Genomic DNA, 18,995 nt, shown 5'->3' with positions numbered 1-18,995 from the left:
CAAAAAGAAAATTACAAATTACTGTATGATAAGAATCTGATGGCTACAGTGAGATGATGATAGTTCAGTGCAGTGAATACATTCCTATAACAGCGGTGGCCATCGTCCTAATTCTGAGTAAGAACTTTAGTCATGATGGTGAAACTGTAATACGGCAGTTAGGGACTGTCACAGATGAATGGATCCCCTAACAAAGCTCAGCACTGCAGACATCATGTTACTGTTACGGGGGCGTGCTGCTTTCAGCTCCACACATCAAATACAAACTCTTTGATAACTCTTTGAGAAATCCAAAGTTTGATGAATTCAAAAGTTTAAAGAGATCAAAAACACACATGTGCACATAAAGTACAGACACACATGACTGAGTCTCCAGATTTTATGTTATTAATTCCTATTTAACACAGCACAAACTTCTTCACAACAACATAGTTTGAACAAAGAAACTCACAAACACACACTGTCATTTCAGATCACACACACACATGCAGTGTGTAGTTGTGGTGACTGATCTGACAGTATAACCACATGTGGCCAATAAAACACCACAGAAACAGATGGGAAAATCCCTCTCCCTCTTCTTCTGCCTTGTCTCTCTGAAGTGTGTAATCCACAGATTCCTTCTTTCGTTTACTTTTACTCCCAGTTTTCGAATTCTTTGATTTTTCCCGTGTCTGTGTTTCCACTTTTTGCCTCAGCACCTCCCTCCTTCTTATTCATTTTTAATATTTTTACTGCCAAAGACTTTGTCACAGTATTCTCCAAATATGCCATTTCTTTTAAAACATGTATTTACTTTCTCTTTATTTAATTTATATTTTATAAATTGTGAAACACGTTTATAGTTATCTTGGCGCTCTGTGCTGGTTCAGCACACCAAATCTGTAATATGTAAAAAACTACAGCCAGACACACACTCACACCACATACACACCTCCTATGTGGCGCTTTCCAGCAGTCTAAAAGGGAATTCAGCCTCGTATTATCTTTTCCATTCAGCCTATCGCGCTGCCGGGTGAGGTGTTGTCACAAAAATATACACCTCTTCCTCTCTCTCTCTCTTCACACTCCCTTTCTGAACATCTCAAACTTCCGTAGTGTTTCCTTCTTGCTGCTAACATTCCTGTCAGTTACCTCAGCGAGCACCACTGACACACATTTACTGAATACATGACCTGGGGTAGGAAAACATGCACACACTTACCACATGCAACTTTGGTTTTTACAGCCCAGTTACATTATAGCTCTCTGCTCTCCAACCAGAGGATAAATGACTCTCATGGAAATGTTAATAACAGAGTGAGGAGAAAGAAGAACAGGGCAAATAGTGGGTCATACAGGGATGCCTGAAGGGCGAGAAAGAAAGGAGAACAGCCAAATAAACACTTAATAAAAAATATAAAAGAAGATATTATGATTATTTTACAAAATATAAAGACTATGTGAAAGAATTATGAGAAGGAAGAAAAACGACAAAAAAAGGAAGGATGGGAAAAAAGGGGGAAAAGGAAGAATAGATCAGAACAAAGTTTTAGCACATTTACTCGACTGTATGACCTAAATATTAAATACATCTAAAAGTAAAAATAATTTAAGGAATGATCGAGGATATGCACATGTAAGGATAAAAGGAAAAGAAGCGATAAAATACGGGGACTGTTTAGAAAGATAGACAAAAGCAACACTAGATGGAAAATAGAAACAAATGCGCTTCTATTGTGAAGGAAGAGAAATGAGAGAAAATGACAGTGAGTGAGGTGCTGGGGGGGGGGGGGGGTAAAAGAAGTCTGAAACAAAGAAAACAGCTTTTCCTTGTTCTGAAAGTTTTCTTTGTGGTTTTGTTCAAGGGGAAACTGTTGCGCCAAGCCAATATTTTCTAATGTCTTAACGAAACCTAGAGAGGACAGAATCAGAGCTGATCACACAGAAAAACACAGACGTGACTCTGTGTCTCAAACTATGTAAATGCACTGAAAACACAGAGGACGCACCAATTGTGCTGTTTTTTTTGTCTTTTTTGATATGCAGGAGCAAAAAGTTGACCAAAAATTCAAAATACTAAAAGTTTCCAAAGAATTAATCCAGCCAGCTTTAGCCACAGAGAAAAACCTGTAAATGTCCAGAGTGCAAACTTGGAAGTGTTTATTTTGTGACATTATATTAAAAGACTTAACAGATCCGTTTACACCCATTGCACATTTTTCAAATACATAAACACAAACAAAACCCTTTTCTACGCTCGCTGTCAGGCACAGTGACAGTTGTGGGAAAATCCTGGTTTTAATTTTTTGTTATGTGTCTGCTGAGAAAATGTGTTTTGTATTAATCCCAAAAATCTTGGGTGTTTCTTTTTTTCCTTGAGATAATTATTACCAAAAGCCCCAGAGTTACTGCACGGCTCCAAAAAACGCCCGTCTCTCTGATGTCTTTGTGTGTCACAGTAAATTAAAATGGAAACACAGCTCTGTTTGGTGTCAACACGAAAGAATGTCAAATGCAGATGTACACGGCTTTTATTATTTTATTTTTTAATATTTAGCTTCCTTGGGGCTCATCCTCTAATAGAAAATATTTGGAAAAGGCCATAGGGATCAGTGTGGTGAATATAACTGCTTTCACTGTACATATCCTTGACGCTGTCCTTCAGTTTCATGTAGAGAAAAGAAAAAACGGCATTGTCTTTAGGACTGATGCAGAACAGATGTGAGCCCTTTGAGAAGAGACTTCTGGTTTTTGTTTCCACTGTATACAAAACGATGCTATGTAAACATACAGAGTGGGTGATGATTTTTCATTTTCTCAGTATGAACAAAACCACTAATTTATGTTCATTTAAATGTTGGCAGGATAAGTTACTCATTTAGCAAAACGTAACATCTATAGGACATCATCACTTTATAAGTTCATAATAGATGAATGGCAAACAAAGTTCAGTGGAAAAGCACTTCTCCAACACTTTTGAAATGAAGGTTACACAGTTCACACATGCATCATCTCTTTGTGTCAGGTTTACAACGGCTCTGAGTGGGCAAAAACTGAACTCACCAAAAGATCTGCCGGCACCTTTACATGAGCAATTATTCGATTTATACATGAAATATTACATAACAAAGATTTCTCTTTGCTTCAAAACAGAAAAAACACACACAAATAAAACAGAGCAAGCCCTGCTAGGTAAGAACATGATAGGAAGAGGAACAGAGGGTGTCAGGCAGGGACAGGGGAAAATATATGACAAGCAGATGCCCTATGATACATTACATTAACATTTTATAGTTCTTTTCGTAGTTTAAATAAAAAAAAACCAACAACCCCAGATCAGACGCATGTAACAGAATAAATATATTTATCACACTTTCTGACGAACATAACGCTTTCTTGTTCTTATGCTTAGCTGGGCTAATTAACTCCAGCACTGAACACATGAATATTAGAATTATATCAATCAACTCATCAAACTCTCAGCAAGAAAATATAATTTCTTTTTTTCCTTTAAGAAAAATAAGATTCAGTAAAGAAGACAGAAAAAAACAAGACAAACAGTCACAAAAACATATTTCAAATTATGAGTATTTTTACTTCTATATATGAAACAAGAAATCAAACCCAGTGCATAGAGAACATTTCATAGTTTCACTTTCTCCTTCACATCCTGTCAAGAAGCATAGCATCTTCAAAAGTATACAGTAAACATCTACATCAAACCAATGTTCCCAAAGTTCATGACTGTGCGACTGATCTCCAACATCTGTTTGTGTGAGGTTGCTTTGTATGAATAGAGCTGATTACTTGCAAAGGCCGTGAATACAATCATGACCTGTGATCTGAAACAGACAGTGCTAAAGTTTTAAACTAACCCCAAGATATATCAGAGAAGCTAGTTAGAAAGAGTGTTCTTGGAATCAGCACACACCCATGTATGTCAGTAGAGTCTGACAGGGATGTTCCCCAACAGGGAACATACAACGGCCTGAAAAGTGAAACATTCTGATAGGTTAGACAGATATCTGACATGTTGGTGTTTGCCCCTAACTTTCCCAACAACACTAAGAAAAATACTGTAAATGAATCTTGGAAGTGTTTCACTGAGCTAATTTTTCATGTTCCCAATCAACAAAAAATATGACAGAAATTGTTGTGAAGCCCAACTGAGATTATTTTCCTGATTTCAAATGCTTTCTTTTCTACAACATACCAAGAACTAAAATAACTGAACATTGAACATGTGGTACTTAAAGGCATGTCAACACACATAAGGGTTCCTGAAACCTAAAGATTTGAAAGCTAGCGAAGGGCTCTTTGAAATGCTTTGAATAAAGTATGACCCAAATAGTTTTTCCAGTATACTTCCTTTGTATGTTGTCTCATCATACATTTCAGAGTATTTATCCAGTGATACAGGTGCTGTAATAGACAGCGCTGCTTGCATCAGACAGAGCAGATATAAGAGGGCTGCTTCCATCATCACACCCACCAACGCCACCCACCACACCACCAACATCCCTATTAACTGCACTACTAACAATACTATTATTGCTACTTCCAGCAATACTGCTACTACGGCCACCCACAACCTTGGACACACCACCACATTCCCCGCCCAATCCATAAGCCTCATCTCGATTTCTCCGAACATTTACATACTGGTCAAATTCATGCCTGTCCACTTCAGCCCAAAATTCAGCAGACGAAGCCCCCAGCTGGCCAGAGGAATCCAGATTTGAATTATCCAAATTCACAGAGGGAGGAAAAGTGGATGGAGGGGGAATGGATGAGGTTGAGCAGGAAGAAGTCGTTTCAGGAGGAGGTGAAAGCTGTCCCAGATGAGAAGAAGTGAAATGAGGAGTTTTAGGGGTGCCGTTTCCATATAGCTGACTGAAATAACCAACAGGAGCAGAGCTCAGTGGGGGCTGGTGGCATTTTATTGGCTCAGAGAGGCTGTTGCAGGGCTGGTGGTATGAAACTGGGGAGGAAGGATCCGGCAGTGGTGGCGGGCACTTTACGGGACTTCTTAAAGTGACCTGGTGACCAGAAACATGCGTGAGATTTAGCTTGGAGCTGAGTGAAGTGACAGAGCTCATGCTCGACATCATATTCGATTCAGCAGAAGTCATTCTGGTGCTTAAAGTCATTCCTGAACCCTGGCCGTGTATGGAGCTGTGGTGGCTGTGGTTGTTGTAGTGGTGGGTGTAATGCTGATTATGATGGTGAAGGTGGTGTTGGTACCCACTCCAAACTCCCATCCCTCCCTCCTCCTGCATATGTTGGGGGAAAAACACAGATTCCCCAGCTCCATCTTCCAGAATGTCCAGTGGGGACATTTCTGGAGTGGGCAAGCCATAGCTTTCTAGCTCTGAGTGTCCTGAGGCCTGGAGGTCCCTGAAATGGCCCAGAGATGGAAGCAGGTGATGAGAGTGATGATGTGGAGGCTGGACACCTGGATGCCCGTAAGCAGAACCTCCAGTAACATTTTCTGCACCCAAAGGACTGACACCAGGTCCTAAACCCAAGCCTGGTGCCCCACCCTGGGCTAAGCTGTGCAGCAGAAGCCCTGGTTCAACACGTTTAAGCTTCTTGGTGGTTTTTTTGCGGCGAGGTCGGTACTTGTAGTTTGGGTGATCCTGGAGGTGTTGGACACGAAGACGCTCTGCTTCCTCTACGAATGGTCGCTTCTCTACAGCGCTCAGGGCCTTCCACGACTGACCTGCAAGAAGAGGAGTTAAATATTTAAAAAAATTTCAACCATATTTTGGTCTTCTTAGATGAGAGAAAGGGGGCATATAAGAACAGCACTGCTGTTCAAATTCATTTTGCAACTCACTGTCAAGCAGATTACAATCAGTCTGATAGATCATTTTATTATTTACTGCTCGGCCTATAACATGTCAAAATACTCTACAGCACTGACAGCCTTGAGCAGCTCCATCTACAGCTACGTGTAGGCATTCAAAGAAGGGCCTTAATGTCCCGTGACATGCATGAAGTGCTTTGACTCTCAGTTCGTCCTGTTTTTGGAGATGTGTCTTACACACTGATTGATGTGAAGAGCTACTGCTCTGCTGCTATAAGACCTGAGATACATCACAAAAAAAGAATCAGATGACAAATGAGAGATATTAAGATGGCCTTGGGAGGTTATTTTAACAGCATTTGAAGTAAACTGACAGTAAAGAGTTTAGAGGTAAACGTGGCATGTGCAATGACCCCAGATGCAGCAACATACATATTGGCTTGGTAACGTAGAGCTGAGGAATCAGACTTTTAATTTGTCTTGAACAGAAATGAGGCTATTTATGGTCTGTGTTTGATGATCTTTCTGGTGTGTCACACTAAAAACTGCTAAAATGAAAGTGGTCAGATATTTAAATTTCCAATACTCAGATATTTAAATTTACTGAAATTGATTACTACAAAGATCAGATCTTTGGCTCTCCACTGAGTTGGTCTCTTTGTTTGTCTTACCGAGCATCTTGCTGAGCACAGCGTTGTGTAGGTCCGGGTTCTGCAGGGCCAGCCGCTTCCTCTCATCTTTAGCCCAGACCATGAAGGCATTCATTGGCCTGCGAATCCTCTGCTCAGCCCCTGCAGCTTTCCCATCACCCGCTGACGTGCCTCCAGCCCGGTTCAGATCAGGACTCTGTCCCCCTGAACTGTGCGTCAAACACATCCTTGGTTCCCCTCTCCTCATATTCCCAGTTCTGTCTGGAGAACTGCAATCCTCAGAGAGCTTCTGTTCAAAACCCATTTCAGAAGCAGGACTCGGGGTCCTTGAAGTCCAGGGGCCCCCAAGAGACACCTGGCTGACTCTAGAAAGGCTAGGCTTGGTTAAATTCATCCCAGAAAAGGTTTAGTCCAGGTCAAATTCTGCAAATGTCTGTCTCAGTTTGTTGGTCTGCAAAGTTCTGGACAAAAACTGAAAATACTTCAGCCGACAGAGGAGAGAAGCATCAGGAGAGGAATTTGGTCTCAGAGCACAAATACCAAAGCAAAGCATCGAGATGTGAGAGGAGGGGGAGACAAGAATAGAAAACAAACCCGTTGTGGTGCAGGATTTCCCCTGAAAACGATCCGCAGTGACTCTGCTGCTTTCTTTGTCCACTCTAGGTTTTCTGTTTGCTTCTGCGGTTTGTCCACAGTTTGATTTCACTCCGTCACTCGGGCCCTCCGACACACCGTCTCCCTCGCTGTCTGCTCACTTTGAAAGTTTGGAAACCTGTGGCCAGATCTGACCGACCCATGCTGTGTATATATACCCCGCCCTGACCAATCGCATAAATACAGGCTTGAGGATTTAACCAATGACGAGCCACCAGGCTGTTTGAGAGAGACAACACGGGGAGGGGAGGTCCAAACTTTACCCCCCACCCTCCCTTCAGTCTCTACAACTGCCACCCTTTCCTCCCACTGAACGCACACACACACGCACACACACACACACCCTGTCTGTCTGTACAGGGAGATGTAATCAGAGAGGTTCCATTGTTCTTCACTGAGAACTGAGAAGCTTCTTTGTCAAACACACACACAGAAGTAGTGAAACACAAATACCATAAATGAGATGACACATTTATAATTAAGTTTGCCAACAAAGGAGACAAAACATGATTACACACATTTAGAGTGTGTGTGTGTGTGTGTGTGTGTGTGTGTGTGTGTGTGTCTCTTTGAGGGCAGGACAGCGGCAAGGCAGCCAACCACAGTCCCAACCAGAACGATTAGTGGCTGAACTTAACAACAACTCACTGAGGAGGAGAAGGAGGAGGAAGGGGCTCAGGTCTAGGATGGGTCACTATGGAAGGGGGTCTAACATGAGGTTTTGTAACCCAGCAATCTGATGTCTTAGGGATGCAGCAACGTTTCAAATCAGTGTGAATTTCAGGGTGTTAAAGTGCTCACTCAATAAAGACATTAATTACATCATTTATTTAGCTTCTCTGTTTTATTGAAAGGTTTTTAGCTTATAATATAAAGTGCCGTGAGGCAACTGCTGTTTAATTTATAACATTTTGAAAAGGCATTCAGCTGAAATTTTGAGAAAAAAGAATAGACTTTGATATTTTAATAAAAAGAATGGAATTTTAAAGAGAACAGAATTATAATACGTTTTCTTTTAAAAATGTATGAAATGTGGCCAAAATTTAGTTTAAAACGTCAGGTTTGTAAAACACGGAACATTTTCTCCACCTTTGTCTTCACAAATTGAAAGTTTGACAAAGCCGAAAAAGGATGAGCACATTTATTTAAACACGTGTTGTGTTCTGTCCTGAGCTGGGTGAAACATTTGAACTAATGAAGAAACAGAATGAACAAACAATGGACAGAGCGATGCTCGTACCAATCAAACTCTGTTTGTCTGTCTGCCAAGGACACCCCCTCCCCTCCACCCACCACAATCTAACGGCCCCCTACACACCCACCCACCACCCACACACACACACACACACACACACACACACACACACACACACACACACACACACACACACACACACCACTTTCTCCCCCACGCCCAGCTCCATGGGAGACTGTAGTGGCGTCTCTGAGCCTCCTGCTCAACCAACCAGGAACTACTCCCACTTACTACTGTGTGTGTGTGTGTGTGTGTGTGCGTGCGTGTGTGTGTGTGTGTGTGTGTGCGTGTGTAAAATGTTACAGTTTTGTCCTGCAATACTCAGCCGAGGGCTTGAAGCAGCAGCATTTGACTCAAAGTGCTAATCTAGCCAATAATCCAGAGGTTCCTGCAGCTGCTGCAATCCACTCTCGGCTTACTGAGTGGTACCAAAGAGGCTGTGAGTTTTATTGTTGTTTATTACTGGAATGCATTTATTAACCATTTTAATTTTGCTTCTCCATCAAGGTCAGAAAGATGTTAAATAGTATAAAATGGTCAGAACAAAACCTTAAACGTGTTGGTAAAGGACCAAAACTACCACCACAAGTTTGTTTCATGTTTTCACTAAAACACAACTAAAAAGAAAATCTGTTATTTAAATCAATATCACATTCAAGATAATCTTCTCGTGCACCTCAGGACCTTCTTCAGATATTTTATCTTGCAGTGGGATTCATGTTATGCCCTGTTGAGGAACAGAGAGAGACAGAGGGGAACAGAGGGAGAGAGAGGAGCAGAGAGAGAGAGAGGAGCAGAGAGGGAGAGAGAGGAACAGAGAGAGAGAGAGAGAGAGAGGAACAGAGAGGGAGAGAGAGGAACAGAGAGAGAGAGGAACAGAGAGAGGAACAAGAGCAGGTGAGACACACATGTTAGTCACATGGTTGTTTGTCAAAACTCATCAGAACATGTATCCAGTGCCTAGTGTATCGTTTTAGATACCGTTTGTTGCTTTTCAAATTCTATAGTCATTAAGTTATGCAGGCTTGTTTGCACAACAAGGATAAATAATTATATAAACATTTCTGAATCTAAATAGTGGACTTTGGTAGAATTAAAAAATGAGTGTAGTGTAGGTCTATGATGATTTTTAGTGCTACTATCATCTAGTTTTGATTCTGGTTCTGTCTTGGTTAAGTCCTCAGTAGTCCTGATTTTAAACTGTTTTAATTCCAGATCAGTTCTGGGTCTGGTTGAATTTGGGTTTAGTCCGTGTGTCTTGATACAGCCCTGACTTTGTTCTGCCTTGCTGCTTAATTAAAAAACTAGTTTAAGGTGTCCTGCATAAGTGTTGTATATTTTTTCCCATATGAAGTGTCATGCGCAAAAGCGTCAGCTCTAAGAGCCGTGCTTAGAGAGAGCTTTGTAGTGAATCAGAAGAGCCGGCTCCTCATTTAATTTCCTTTTGCTGCTCAGCTCTCACACAGTGGCTCAGCTATGCTCCAATCCCTCCATATTGTGGCCAATCACGTGCGAGGATATAGGATAATATCATTATGTGAAAAACGGAGAGGGTGAGAGACGCGACAGTCAAGTGGAGCGTGCATCTGTCCTCTCAGTGAATGAGTGAGACAGTAGACAGCAGTGAGGAGGGCTGTGCGAAAGCAAAGACACATAAATATGCCTGACACCAGTAAACGAAGCAGCATCTGGCTGCAGCTTAAAGACTTTTTTGTCTCGGTCTTGACTCAGTCTGTTTTGGTCTTGTCTTGGTCTCGATACACTCTGATCTTGGTATTGTCTTGGTTTTGGTTTAGGTGGTCTTGACTACAAGTCTACTCCTTACCTGCTGTTTGGTCCTAAGAGCTCAGAGGAACATGACTAGACTTAAGTTTTTTTGAGTACATTTTACGTCTAATCCAAAAGGCTTCTTCAGTTCTAAAACTAAATGGTGGAGAGTCAGAGGTACTTGGACCCTAGTGTGGCTTGTCCCTTAACCGGGTTGTTGCAGCACAATTAATCATGTGACTAATCACATGAGCCAAGATGGGAAAAAAGTGGTGGGTCATTGCCACCAGAGATTTCAGGTCAATCAATTGTGACACCTTGCCCACCCTGTCATGGGACCTATTGAGGGAACCTGACCCAGGATGTGAGTGGGCATTGAGGCGTCTGGATTATAGATGGCAGACAGTTGGTGTTGGAAGCCTGTTCACTGTGGACATAGATGCTTCTTTCACTCCTCTTTCAAACCATCTGTCTTCTCCATCCAACATTTGGACATTGGCATCTGAACGATGTTTATTTGTTGATGAGTGGCTGTTTGGTTTCTCCAATGTCTCCAAGGTCTGAGCACTCCTCAGTGCACTACACAACACACACTATGCTGCTAGGTTGTATTACTTTACCTTACCTGCAGATCCAGGGGATCTGATCAGCAGTGATGAGCCTTCATGTGACATTCAGGTCAGTTTGAAACAGCAGATGATGCCAGAGGTCCCTGGTGAAAGTGACAGAGTTCAGAATAAGACTTGGGAGACAATAGCAGCTGACCTCTGAGTTTAAATCAGCAGATGATTTTGATTTGTTCTCAGTATTTTTAGATAAAAAAAAAAACATGTAAATGTAATTAATTTTATGACACAGGATCCAATCCATTTCCTTCACTACTTGTCCTTTTCGTGGTCACAGAAAACTATTCACACGGACATCTTATCCATCCAGTTTAACAGATAATCTCAATGGGAGGAACACAGGGAAGGTTTCAACTGTCCATCAGGTCAGAACACAAAAAAGTAACTGTATGCTAACTATGCCCACCACGAGGTGTACCCATATTATTTATATAGGTTCATATCACAGCAGTCAAATTGTAAGGTAAAGACCCAACAACAAGAGATACACACAGAGAAAACAGAACATTTTGGCAACTGTGGGAAGAAATAACTCTTTTTAACAGGAAGAAACCTAAGGCAGAACCAGGCTCATGGAGAGGCAGCCATCTGCTACAGCCGGTTGGGGTTGTTGGCTATTTACTAAAAATGTGTCAAGTGACTGATATATAATCATGTTGATTTGCTATAAAGTGAAGAAACGATACAGTATGAAGGGTCAGTCACTTCCATCTCATCTGTATGTCTTTATGTCATTATCACGTGATGTCCATCTTGTGTGTGAGTGTGTGTGTGTGTCGCGGCACCACACCTTTGCCACAAAGGAAATTTGGCAGCGACTCCAGACTTTGTGGCGAGAAAGAAAAGACAGAAAAAAGGAGGGAGGACATTTTTCCTTATTACTCGTGATAACACACACACACACACACACATACACATTCTGGACAAGAAACCAAGACACAATGGCATCGTAATGGGTGTGTTTACTAGAGAGTGTGTGTGTGTGTGTGTGTGTTTATGTGTGGGAGAGGTCATGTTCACACACCATTCTATTTTAGAACACGCTAACGGAGGGAAGTGTGTGTGATGATGGATAGGAGACACATACACACAATTAACATGGGTTGCTGTGGGAATCCCCCACCTATATCTCACACACACACACACACGTGCGCACTCACACGGTCACATAGTGTACAACACATAACTAAACAAAAGAGTCGCGCACGTCGGTTAGATGACCCCTGACTGTGTATTATGGTGTGCAGCTCACTTTATGAGCAAAGATTCACAGAAACTTATCGAAACAGAAACTTGATGGTGAAGATCAGCGTTTAGTAACCGATGCAGGTCTAGATTAATATGCCAACAATAAACTGAAACACTAGACTAACACATGCTAAAAGTTATTACCACAGAGCAGAACTATTCCTGCCCCTCACCCAAAAAAATCACCAGAGACTGCATGACCATAACTGGAAAAATAAAATGTTTTTTCTTTCATAATGGAGGAAGACAAACACCCGGACAAAGTGACTGTAGTTTATTCACAAAGGAACATGAAAATGTCATTTCTTCTTTAGGGGCCTCCACAGCAGATCATTAGCCTCCATCTCACCATACTGCAGATCCACCTCTGTGTATGATGGAGACAATGACAGTCTGACAACTTATCAGCTCTGCCTAAAGTCTGATCCTCCAAATCACTCATTTGTAGGGTGCATTTATTTTTTTTTATTACTGCAAATATTTTGTTGTCTCTATACTGTTCTATTTCTGCTAGATATCCATGTCAAATGGGCTAACTCCTGTTGTTTTTAAATGTGCTGTCATGGTTCTGGGTCGTGTGACCCAGTGTTTGAGTTTTTTATATATTTTGGTATTCATTTGTGCCCTAGTTTAGTTCATCTAGTTAATTTCGAGGTTGCTGTTTAGTCCTTTGTTTCTTTGTTGTTTATGTCATCTCCTCCTGTACTCAGTCTCCCTGGTCCATGCGTCTACCTGTCATGTTTCATGTCTGTGTGGTTATGTTAAGTTCATGTTATGTTTAATCTCCATGTCTCCTGTTTTACTTTGAAAGAGTCCACTGTTATGTAGTTTCACTTCCCCTGTCCTGTTATTAGCTTCATGTGTGCCAGCTGGTGTCCCTCGTGTTTTCACTTCCCCTAATCAACCTTGTGGGTATTTAGTCTCTGTGTTTCATTCAGTCTGTGTCGTGTTGTCTGTTATCATTCCTGTCATTCTAGCTACACGTCATGAGTCGTAGTTTTTCAGTCTCTGTTCTGGTCATGTTCATAGTAATCTGCTCCTGTCATGTTTTCATAGCCCTTCATGTACCAGTCCGGAAGTCTGTCCTTTGCTTTTTCATGTCGTGTTCATAGCTCTTAGTTACAGTCCAAATCAGAGTATTAGTTTGTCTTAGTCTTTAGTTGTTTCCCAGTCTAGGCTCGTTGTTTAGGTCATTTCTGTAGTTTGTTTGCTCTACTGTTTACCGGCCCTAATAAAGGCTCACTTTGAGTTCAGTTAAGGTTTTGCCTTCTTCGTCTGTGTCCGCACCTGGGTCCTCCAAACACCCATGTGCTCTGAATGCATCAGATATTCTATGGTACATGTGACATATGAAAACAATCACATGAATACTTTAAGCTTGAAGTTTCATGACGAAAACAATGTGTACACTTCAAAATATAGACAGGTCAACAATCCACTGTAAAATCTGAACAAATAGCACATTTTAATATGTAAATTATTCTGGAAAGCATCCATAAATGACTTGCATTGCTGACGATAGTAAGAAAAAGAGATATGCTGATACTGTGTGCTTACAACATCTAAAAAACAACCCCACACCACCTTCCTTAACTGTGCAGATGGTTAACTTGTGTTGCTCTGTCAGCTGTCTCTCTGTCTGTCCATCTATTCATAGCGCAGCAGCAGAACTTATCATTTTCTCTCCTATAATTAATTTACTGCAGGACCTTTCCCACTGAACACAATGCATATATTCTCTAACTGAACACTTGTTTTTGCCTTTCATCTCTTATGGGCTGTTGTCTTTTTATGTCCTTGTCCCTGTCATTTATCGCCTTGCTTTCTGTGAGTCTCATGTAAGTATTTTCATAGCACGGCTTCCTTTAAAAAGTCTTTAATTTTCCTTCTGTTGTAATTTTGACATCTTAAATCAGTTCCAAGCCCCTTTCTCAGAGATATGTGTGCACACACTTAAAGGAAGGTAGAAGCAAAGGTCAGGAGATAAAACAAAGATGCATGATGTGAAAGGGGCCTGTGAATCATGTCAAGTCAAGTGGCTTTATTGTCATTTTAACCATGTGCAGTGGTTCAGTACACAGTGAGGAGAGACGGTGTTCCTCCAAGACCATGGTGCTACATATGACAGACAACACAGGGTGACATAAAGTGTGCAAAAACTATAAAAAAAAACAAAACAAAACAAAAGAAAAACAGTCCAGTTCAGTCACTGAGTGTTCAGGAGCCTGACGGCTGATCTGATGTCCTCATCTGGTTATATGAGTCATTTTAAGGCTGTTTTATTTATCAGAGCTGTCCAGTAGGCCCTTAGCTTAGATTTATAACATCAGAGGGTTTAACATGTCATCACTGAATCACCTCCACCATCACTCATTCAGATGGTGTTCTTTGATATTGAAATGAGTGTCTGTTGGAAAAACAGTTTCTTGTAAGCAAAGATCTCCTTCAGACAAACAATAATCATATTTTTCAAGCATCAAGTTGACAAAGTCTTCTGTTTCCTGTTACCTTCTATGTGCCATGGCTAACCTGTTGCTCATCCTAGAGCAGCGGTCCCCAACCCTTTTTGCACCACAGACCGGTTTAATGTCAGACAATATTTCCACAGCTCAGCTCTCCTCAGCTCTTCCCAGAAGGGTGGCACGGATGCCCCTCCAGTGGTCCTCCTTGGGCTCTCGCACTCTGGGGTTTCTGGATGCCTGGGATGTGGATCTCCTCCATGCCTGCTTCATCCCCTGGGGGGCGGGGTTTATGGCTCCCCACACCCTCTAGCAGATCATTACATGGAGAAACCTTTTGAATACAAGCGTGCTGATCCACACAGGTGTGCACACAGGTGTACACTGTTCATAGACACAAACCACACTATTACCGTGGAAGTCAGGCCGTACGCATGTCCTTGTGCAGTTGAAAATAATCCACAAAGTCCGCTTGTAGTTGAAAACAAACATGCAAACATTTATTTGCACAGTCTTGAAATACAGTAATCCGTCTGAATGTTCGTGTACACTGCCAAACACTGTAAGAAAACTGTCTGACTCCACAGCTAGTTAAAGCCGTTACTCCACAGTGCCCATCGCGACCGCTCACCCTGTGCACAATTACCATGTATTAAAGGAATAGTGTAAATAAATTAAATAAGGAAAGGAAATACAATATAACTGTAAACATTACACTAAACAAAACTGTAAAGTACAAAATGCTCCCCATAATCTTACATCTCCTCATCCAAAATAATTCAAATCAAATTATTAACAAATACACACTCTGTGAAATCTGAGTAGAATAAGAGATATTTAGACCTTTATCTTATACACACACCTTCTTGGCAGCTACCTCAAAGCACATTGTGCGCTGTCAGTCAATCAATTTTTTTCAATTCAATCAATTTATTTATAACCACATTTAAAAACAACACAGGTTGACCAAAGTGCTGTGCATAGTAAAAACAAAACTCAGTCAAAATTAAAAGCTAGAGAGTGTGTAAAAATGTGTTTTCAAATGTGTTTTAAAAATGTCAAGTGTTGGAGAGATCCTAATTTCAAGAGGCAGACCTTACCAAACTTTGGGCGCAGCAATCGCAGAGGCCAGATCTCCTCTGTTTTTTAGCCTGCTTCTAGGGACAACTAGAAGCAACTTATCAGCTGACCTGAGAGTTCTGTTGGGAGTATTTTTAGTTAACAGATCAGAGAGGTATGACAGAGCTAATCCATTTAGAGATTTAAAAACAAGCGATAAAATCTTAAAATCAATTCTACAACCTACTGGAAGCCAGTGTAAATGAGCCAAGACTGGGGAAATGTGGTCATGTTTACGAGCACCTGTCAAAAGTCGGGCTGCAGCATTTTGAACTAGTTGAAGACGAGAGAGCAGAGCCTGGCTGATACCAAAATAAAGACTATTACAGTAGTCAAGCCTGGATGAAATAAATGCATGGATCACTTTCTCAAAGTAAATGACAAAAATGTTTTTAGTTTTTGCAAGTGCCCTGAGCTGGAAGAAGCTGGCTGTAACAACAGAATTTATTTGTTTCTCAAATGAAAAGCTGCAATCAAAGAACACTACAAGATTCTTTGCAAAGGGATTTCTGGACTTTTCCAGAGGACCAAGGTCAACCTTAAGAAAAAAGCGCGGGTCAGAAAGTCCAAATACTACAGTCTCAGTTTTGTGGTCATTTACATTCAAAAACTTTAATGCAAACCATGATTTAATGTCATCAAGGTAGTCTAGCAAAACTTTTAGAGAGTCCGTAGAATTCTTTTTAAGAGGGAAGTAAATTTGAGAATGATCGGCATAACAGTGAATTGAGATTCCATGTTTCCTGAAAATAGAGCCTAATGGGAGCATGTAAAGGGAAAAGAGTACTGGACCCAGGATAGATCCTTGAGGGACCCCACATGTAAAGGGGGGGAGGGTGTGTGTGGATGAAGAGCCACTGAACCTGACAGAAAAACTTCCATCAGTTAAATAGGATCTGAACCATTCAAGTGCAGTTCCTTTAATACCCACACATATGGGCAGAAATCTGTGCCCTCAGAAACTGAATTTGAATAAGTTAAATTCGAATTTGAATTGCTCGGATTGAATCTGAATTGTAACTTGAATAAATGCTTTTAAAAACTGAATTTGAATTAGCCTAATTTGAAATTCAATTTAATGGTTTGAAAATGACCATCACTAAATTGAAATTGAATTTTATATTTTGAAAATGAATTCATTTGCTTTGAAACCGTATTTTATCCTTTAAAAATTTAGCTCTCGAATAATTTCAGATTCACTTCTCACCATTCAGTTTCAGTTCTACAATTCAATTTCAGTTCCGGTTCAAGAGTAATAAGCGCAGATTAATAGAACTGCGTTTTACTAGCAGACCGAAAGTGTTACTGACGGGAATCTACAGCATCTTGAGCTGAATTAAGACTTCAGGAGTCATGTCGAATGACCAGCGGATAAACTCTCAGGTTGGTAATAAATGTATTACATGTATAATTGTGGACAATGTATACATTGTGGACTTCAGCTCTGCCTTCAACACCATCCTTCCAGACCATCTCCGAGGCAAGCTTTCCCAGATGAATGTGCCTGATCCCATCTGCCGGTGGATCACTGACTTCCTGGCGGACAGGAAGCAGCATGTGAGGCTGGGAAAGAATGTCTCGGACTCTCGGACCATCAGTACCGGCTCCCCTCAGGGCTGTGTTCTTTCTCCTCTGCTCTTCTCCCTGTACACCAACTGCTGCACCTCCACCCACCAGTCTGTCAAGCTAATCAAGTTTGCAGATGACACCACCGTTATTGGGCTCATCTCGGACGGGGATGAGTCTGCCTACAGGAGGGAGGTTGAACGTCTGGTGTCTTGGTGCAGCCACAACAACCTGGTGCTGAATGCCCAGAAGACAGTGGAGATTATTGTGGACTTCAGGAAGCACACAGCTCCACTCCCCCCCATCATCCTGACTGACACCCCCATCACCTCTGTGGACTCATTCCGCTTCCTGGGTACCACCATCACTCAGGACCTGAAGTGGGAGCCCACCATCACCTCCGTCATCAAGAAAGCCCAGCAGAGGATGTACTTCCTGAGGCAGCTGAAGAAATTCAACCTGCCAACATGGACGATGATGCAATTCTACACCGCAATCATCGAGTCCATCCTCACCTCCTCCATCACCGTGTGGTACGCTGGAGCCACTATCAGGGACAAACAGAGACTGCAGCGTGTTGTGCGCTCTGCTGAGAAGGTGATTGGCTGTAGACTCCCATCTCTGCAGGACCTGTACACCTCCAGGACACTGCGGCGTGCAGCTCGGATCTCAGCTGACCCTTCTCACCCTGGATACAGTCTGTTTGACCTGCTCCCCTCAAGCAGGAGGCTCCGGTCCATTCGCACCAGAACCTCTCGCCATAAGAACAGTTTCTTCCCCTCTGCTGTTGGACACATGAACAATAAACGTACGACTGTTCCCACCACTAACACATGACCCTACGCTGTGTTCACTGCATCATTCCATGTTTTGGCACTGATCACCACCTGCACTCATGTATATATCTTTCTACGTAGCACTTTTAATTCTTATTCTCATGTATATATCTCATGTATATCTCATGCATATATCTTTCTACGTAGCACTTTTAATTCTTATTCTTACTTTTATTTTTTCATGTCTATTTAAGCGCAATTTATGACAGTATGTTTGCACTGAAGCACCGCAGCAATTTCCTAATGTTGTAAACCTGCTCAACATTTGGCAATAAAACCCTTTCTGATTCTGATTCTGATAAGAAGAAGCGTCATGTTAACAAATGATAGCCGTGCAGTAACTTTTATGTTTATTGTAGCTGTTAGCTAAAAACACTAATTTACCGTAGTTTGCCCTGGATTCAGCTTTGACAACAAATATGATCGACTGTTTCTAGTAGAATTCCAAAGTTGTCATCTTGGACCCTCTCAGAGCTCTGTATGCTTGCAGAGACCCCTACAGTAGGGAAACATGCAAAACGGTGTCCAAACCTTTGTATTTTAGCTTTATTTATGTCTTACACAGCATCCCAACTCTTTAGCTAACTTAATAACTTTAGCTAAAGTGAATAGTTAGTATAATTTATTAGTGCAGCATTACTGGATCACCTCTGTTTGAAGTGATATTATATGTGACTATCACTGTGTTTAACTACCATAATAATTCTTAGGGTACTGAGTGCATGCTTAATTAGGCTACATTCACACTGCAGGCGAAAGCGCATCAAATCCGACTTTTTTGACGCTATGCAACCCATATCCGATCATGGTATGACAATGTGAACGGCACAAATCCGATATTTCCAAATGCGATCTGGGTCACTTTTGTATGTGGTACTGAATTCGATACATATCTGATGTTTTAGAAAGCGACTGCTGTTTGAACGGTCATGTCGCATTAAATCCGTCTTTTACGTCACTGACACAAGACAGACGCCAATTATCAGCGCCGGAGAAGCACCCAAGAAGACATTGTGAACGCTTC

At 41.5% G+C, this 18,995-nt stretch overlaps 1 protein-coding gene across 1 annotated transcript; it reads right to left on the bottom strand.

Annotated features, from left to right (window-relative positions):
* Positions 1-2,120: 2,120 nt before the first annotated feature.
* On the bottom strand, positions 2,121-6,835 carry sox18 (SRY-box transcription factor 18). Its single transcript, XM_040009759.1, has 2 exons — positions 6,463-6,835; positions 2,121-5,704 (listed from the first exon to the last, which is right to left on the bottom strand). Exons 1-2 carry the CDS (start codon positions 6,833-6,835, stop codon positions 4,386-4,388), a joined length of 1,692 nt encoding a protein of 563 aa, XP_039865693.1. The 3' UTR covers positions 2,121-4,385.
* Positions 6,836-18,995: the final 12,160 nt, after the last annotated feature.

Source organism: Simochromis diagramma, unplaced genomic scaffold (genome assembly GCF_900408965.1).
Source record: "Simochromis diagramma unplaced genomic scaffold, fSimDia1.1 OVJJ01000561.1, whole genome shotgun sequence".
NCBI lineage: Eukaryota > Metazoa > Chordata > Actinopteri > Cichliformes > Cichlidae > Simochromis > Simochromis diagramma.
This window is presented reverse-complemented; position numbering and strand designations above follow the sequence as displayed.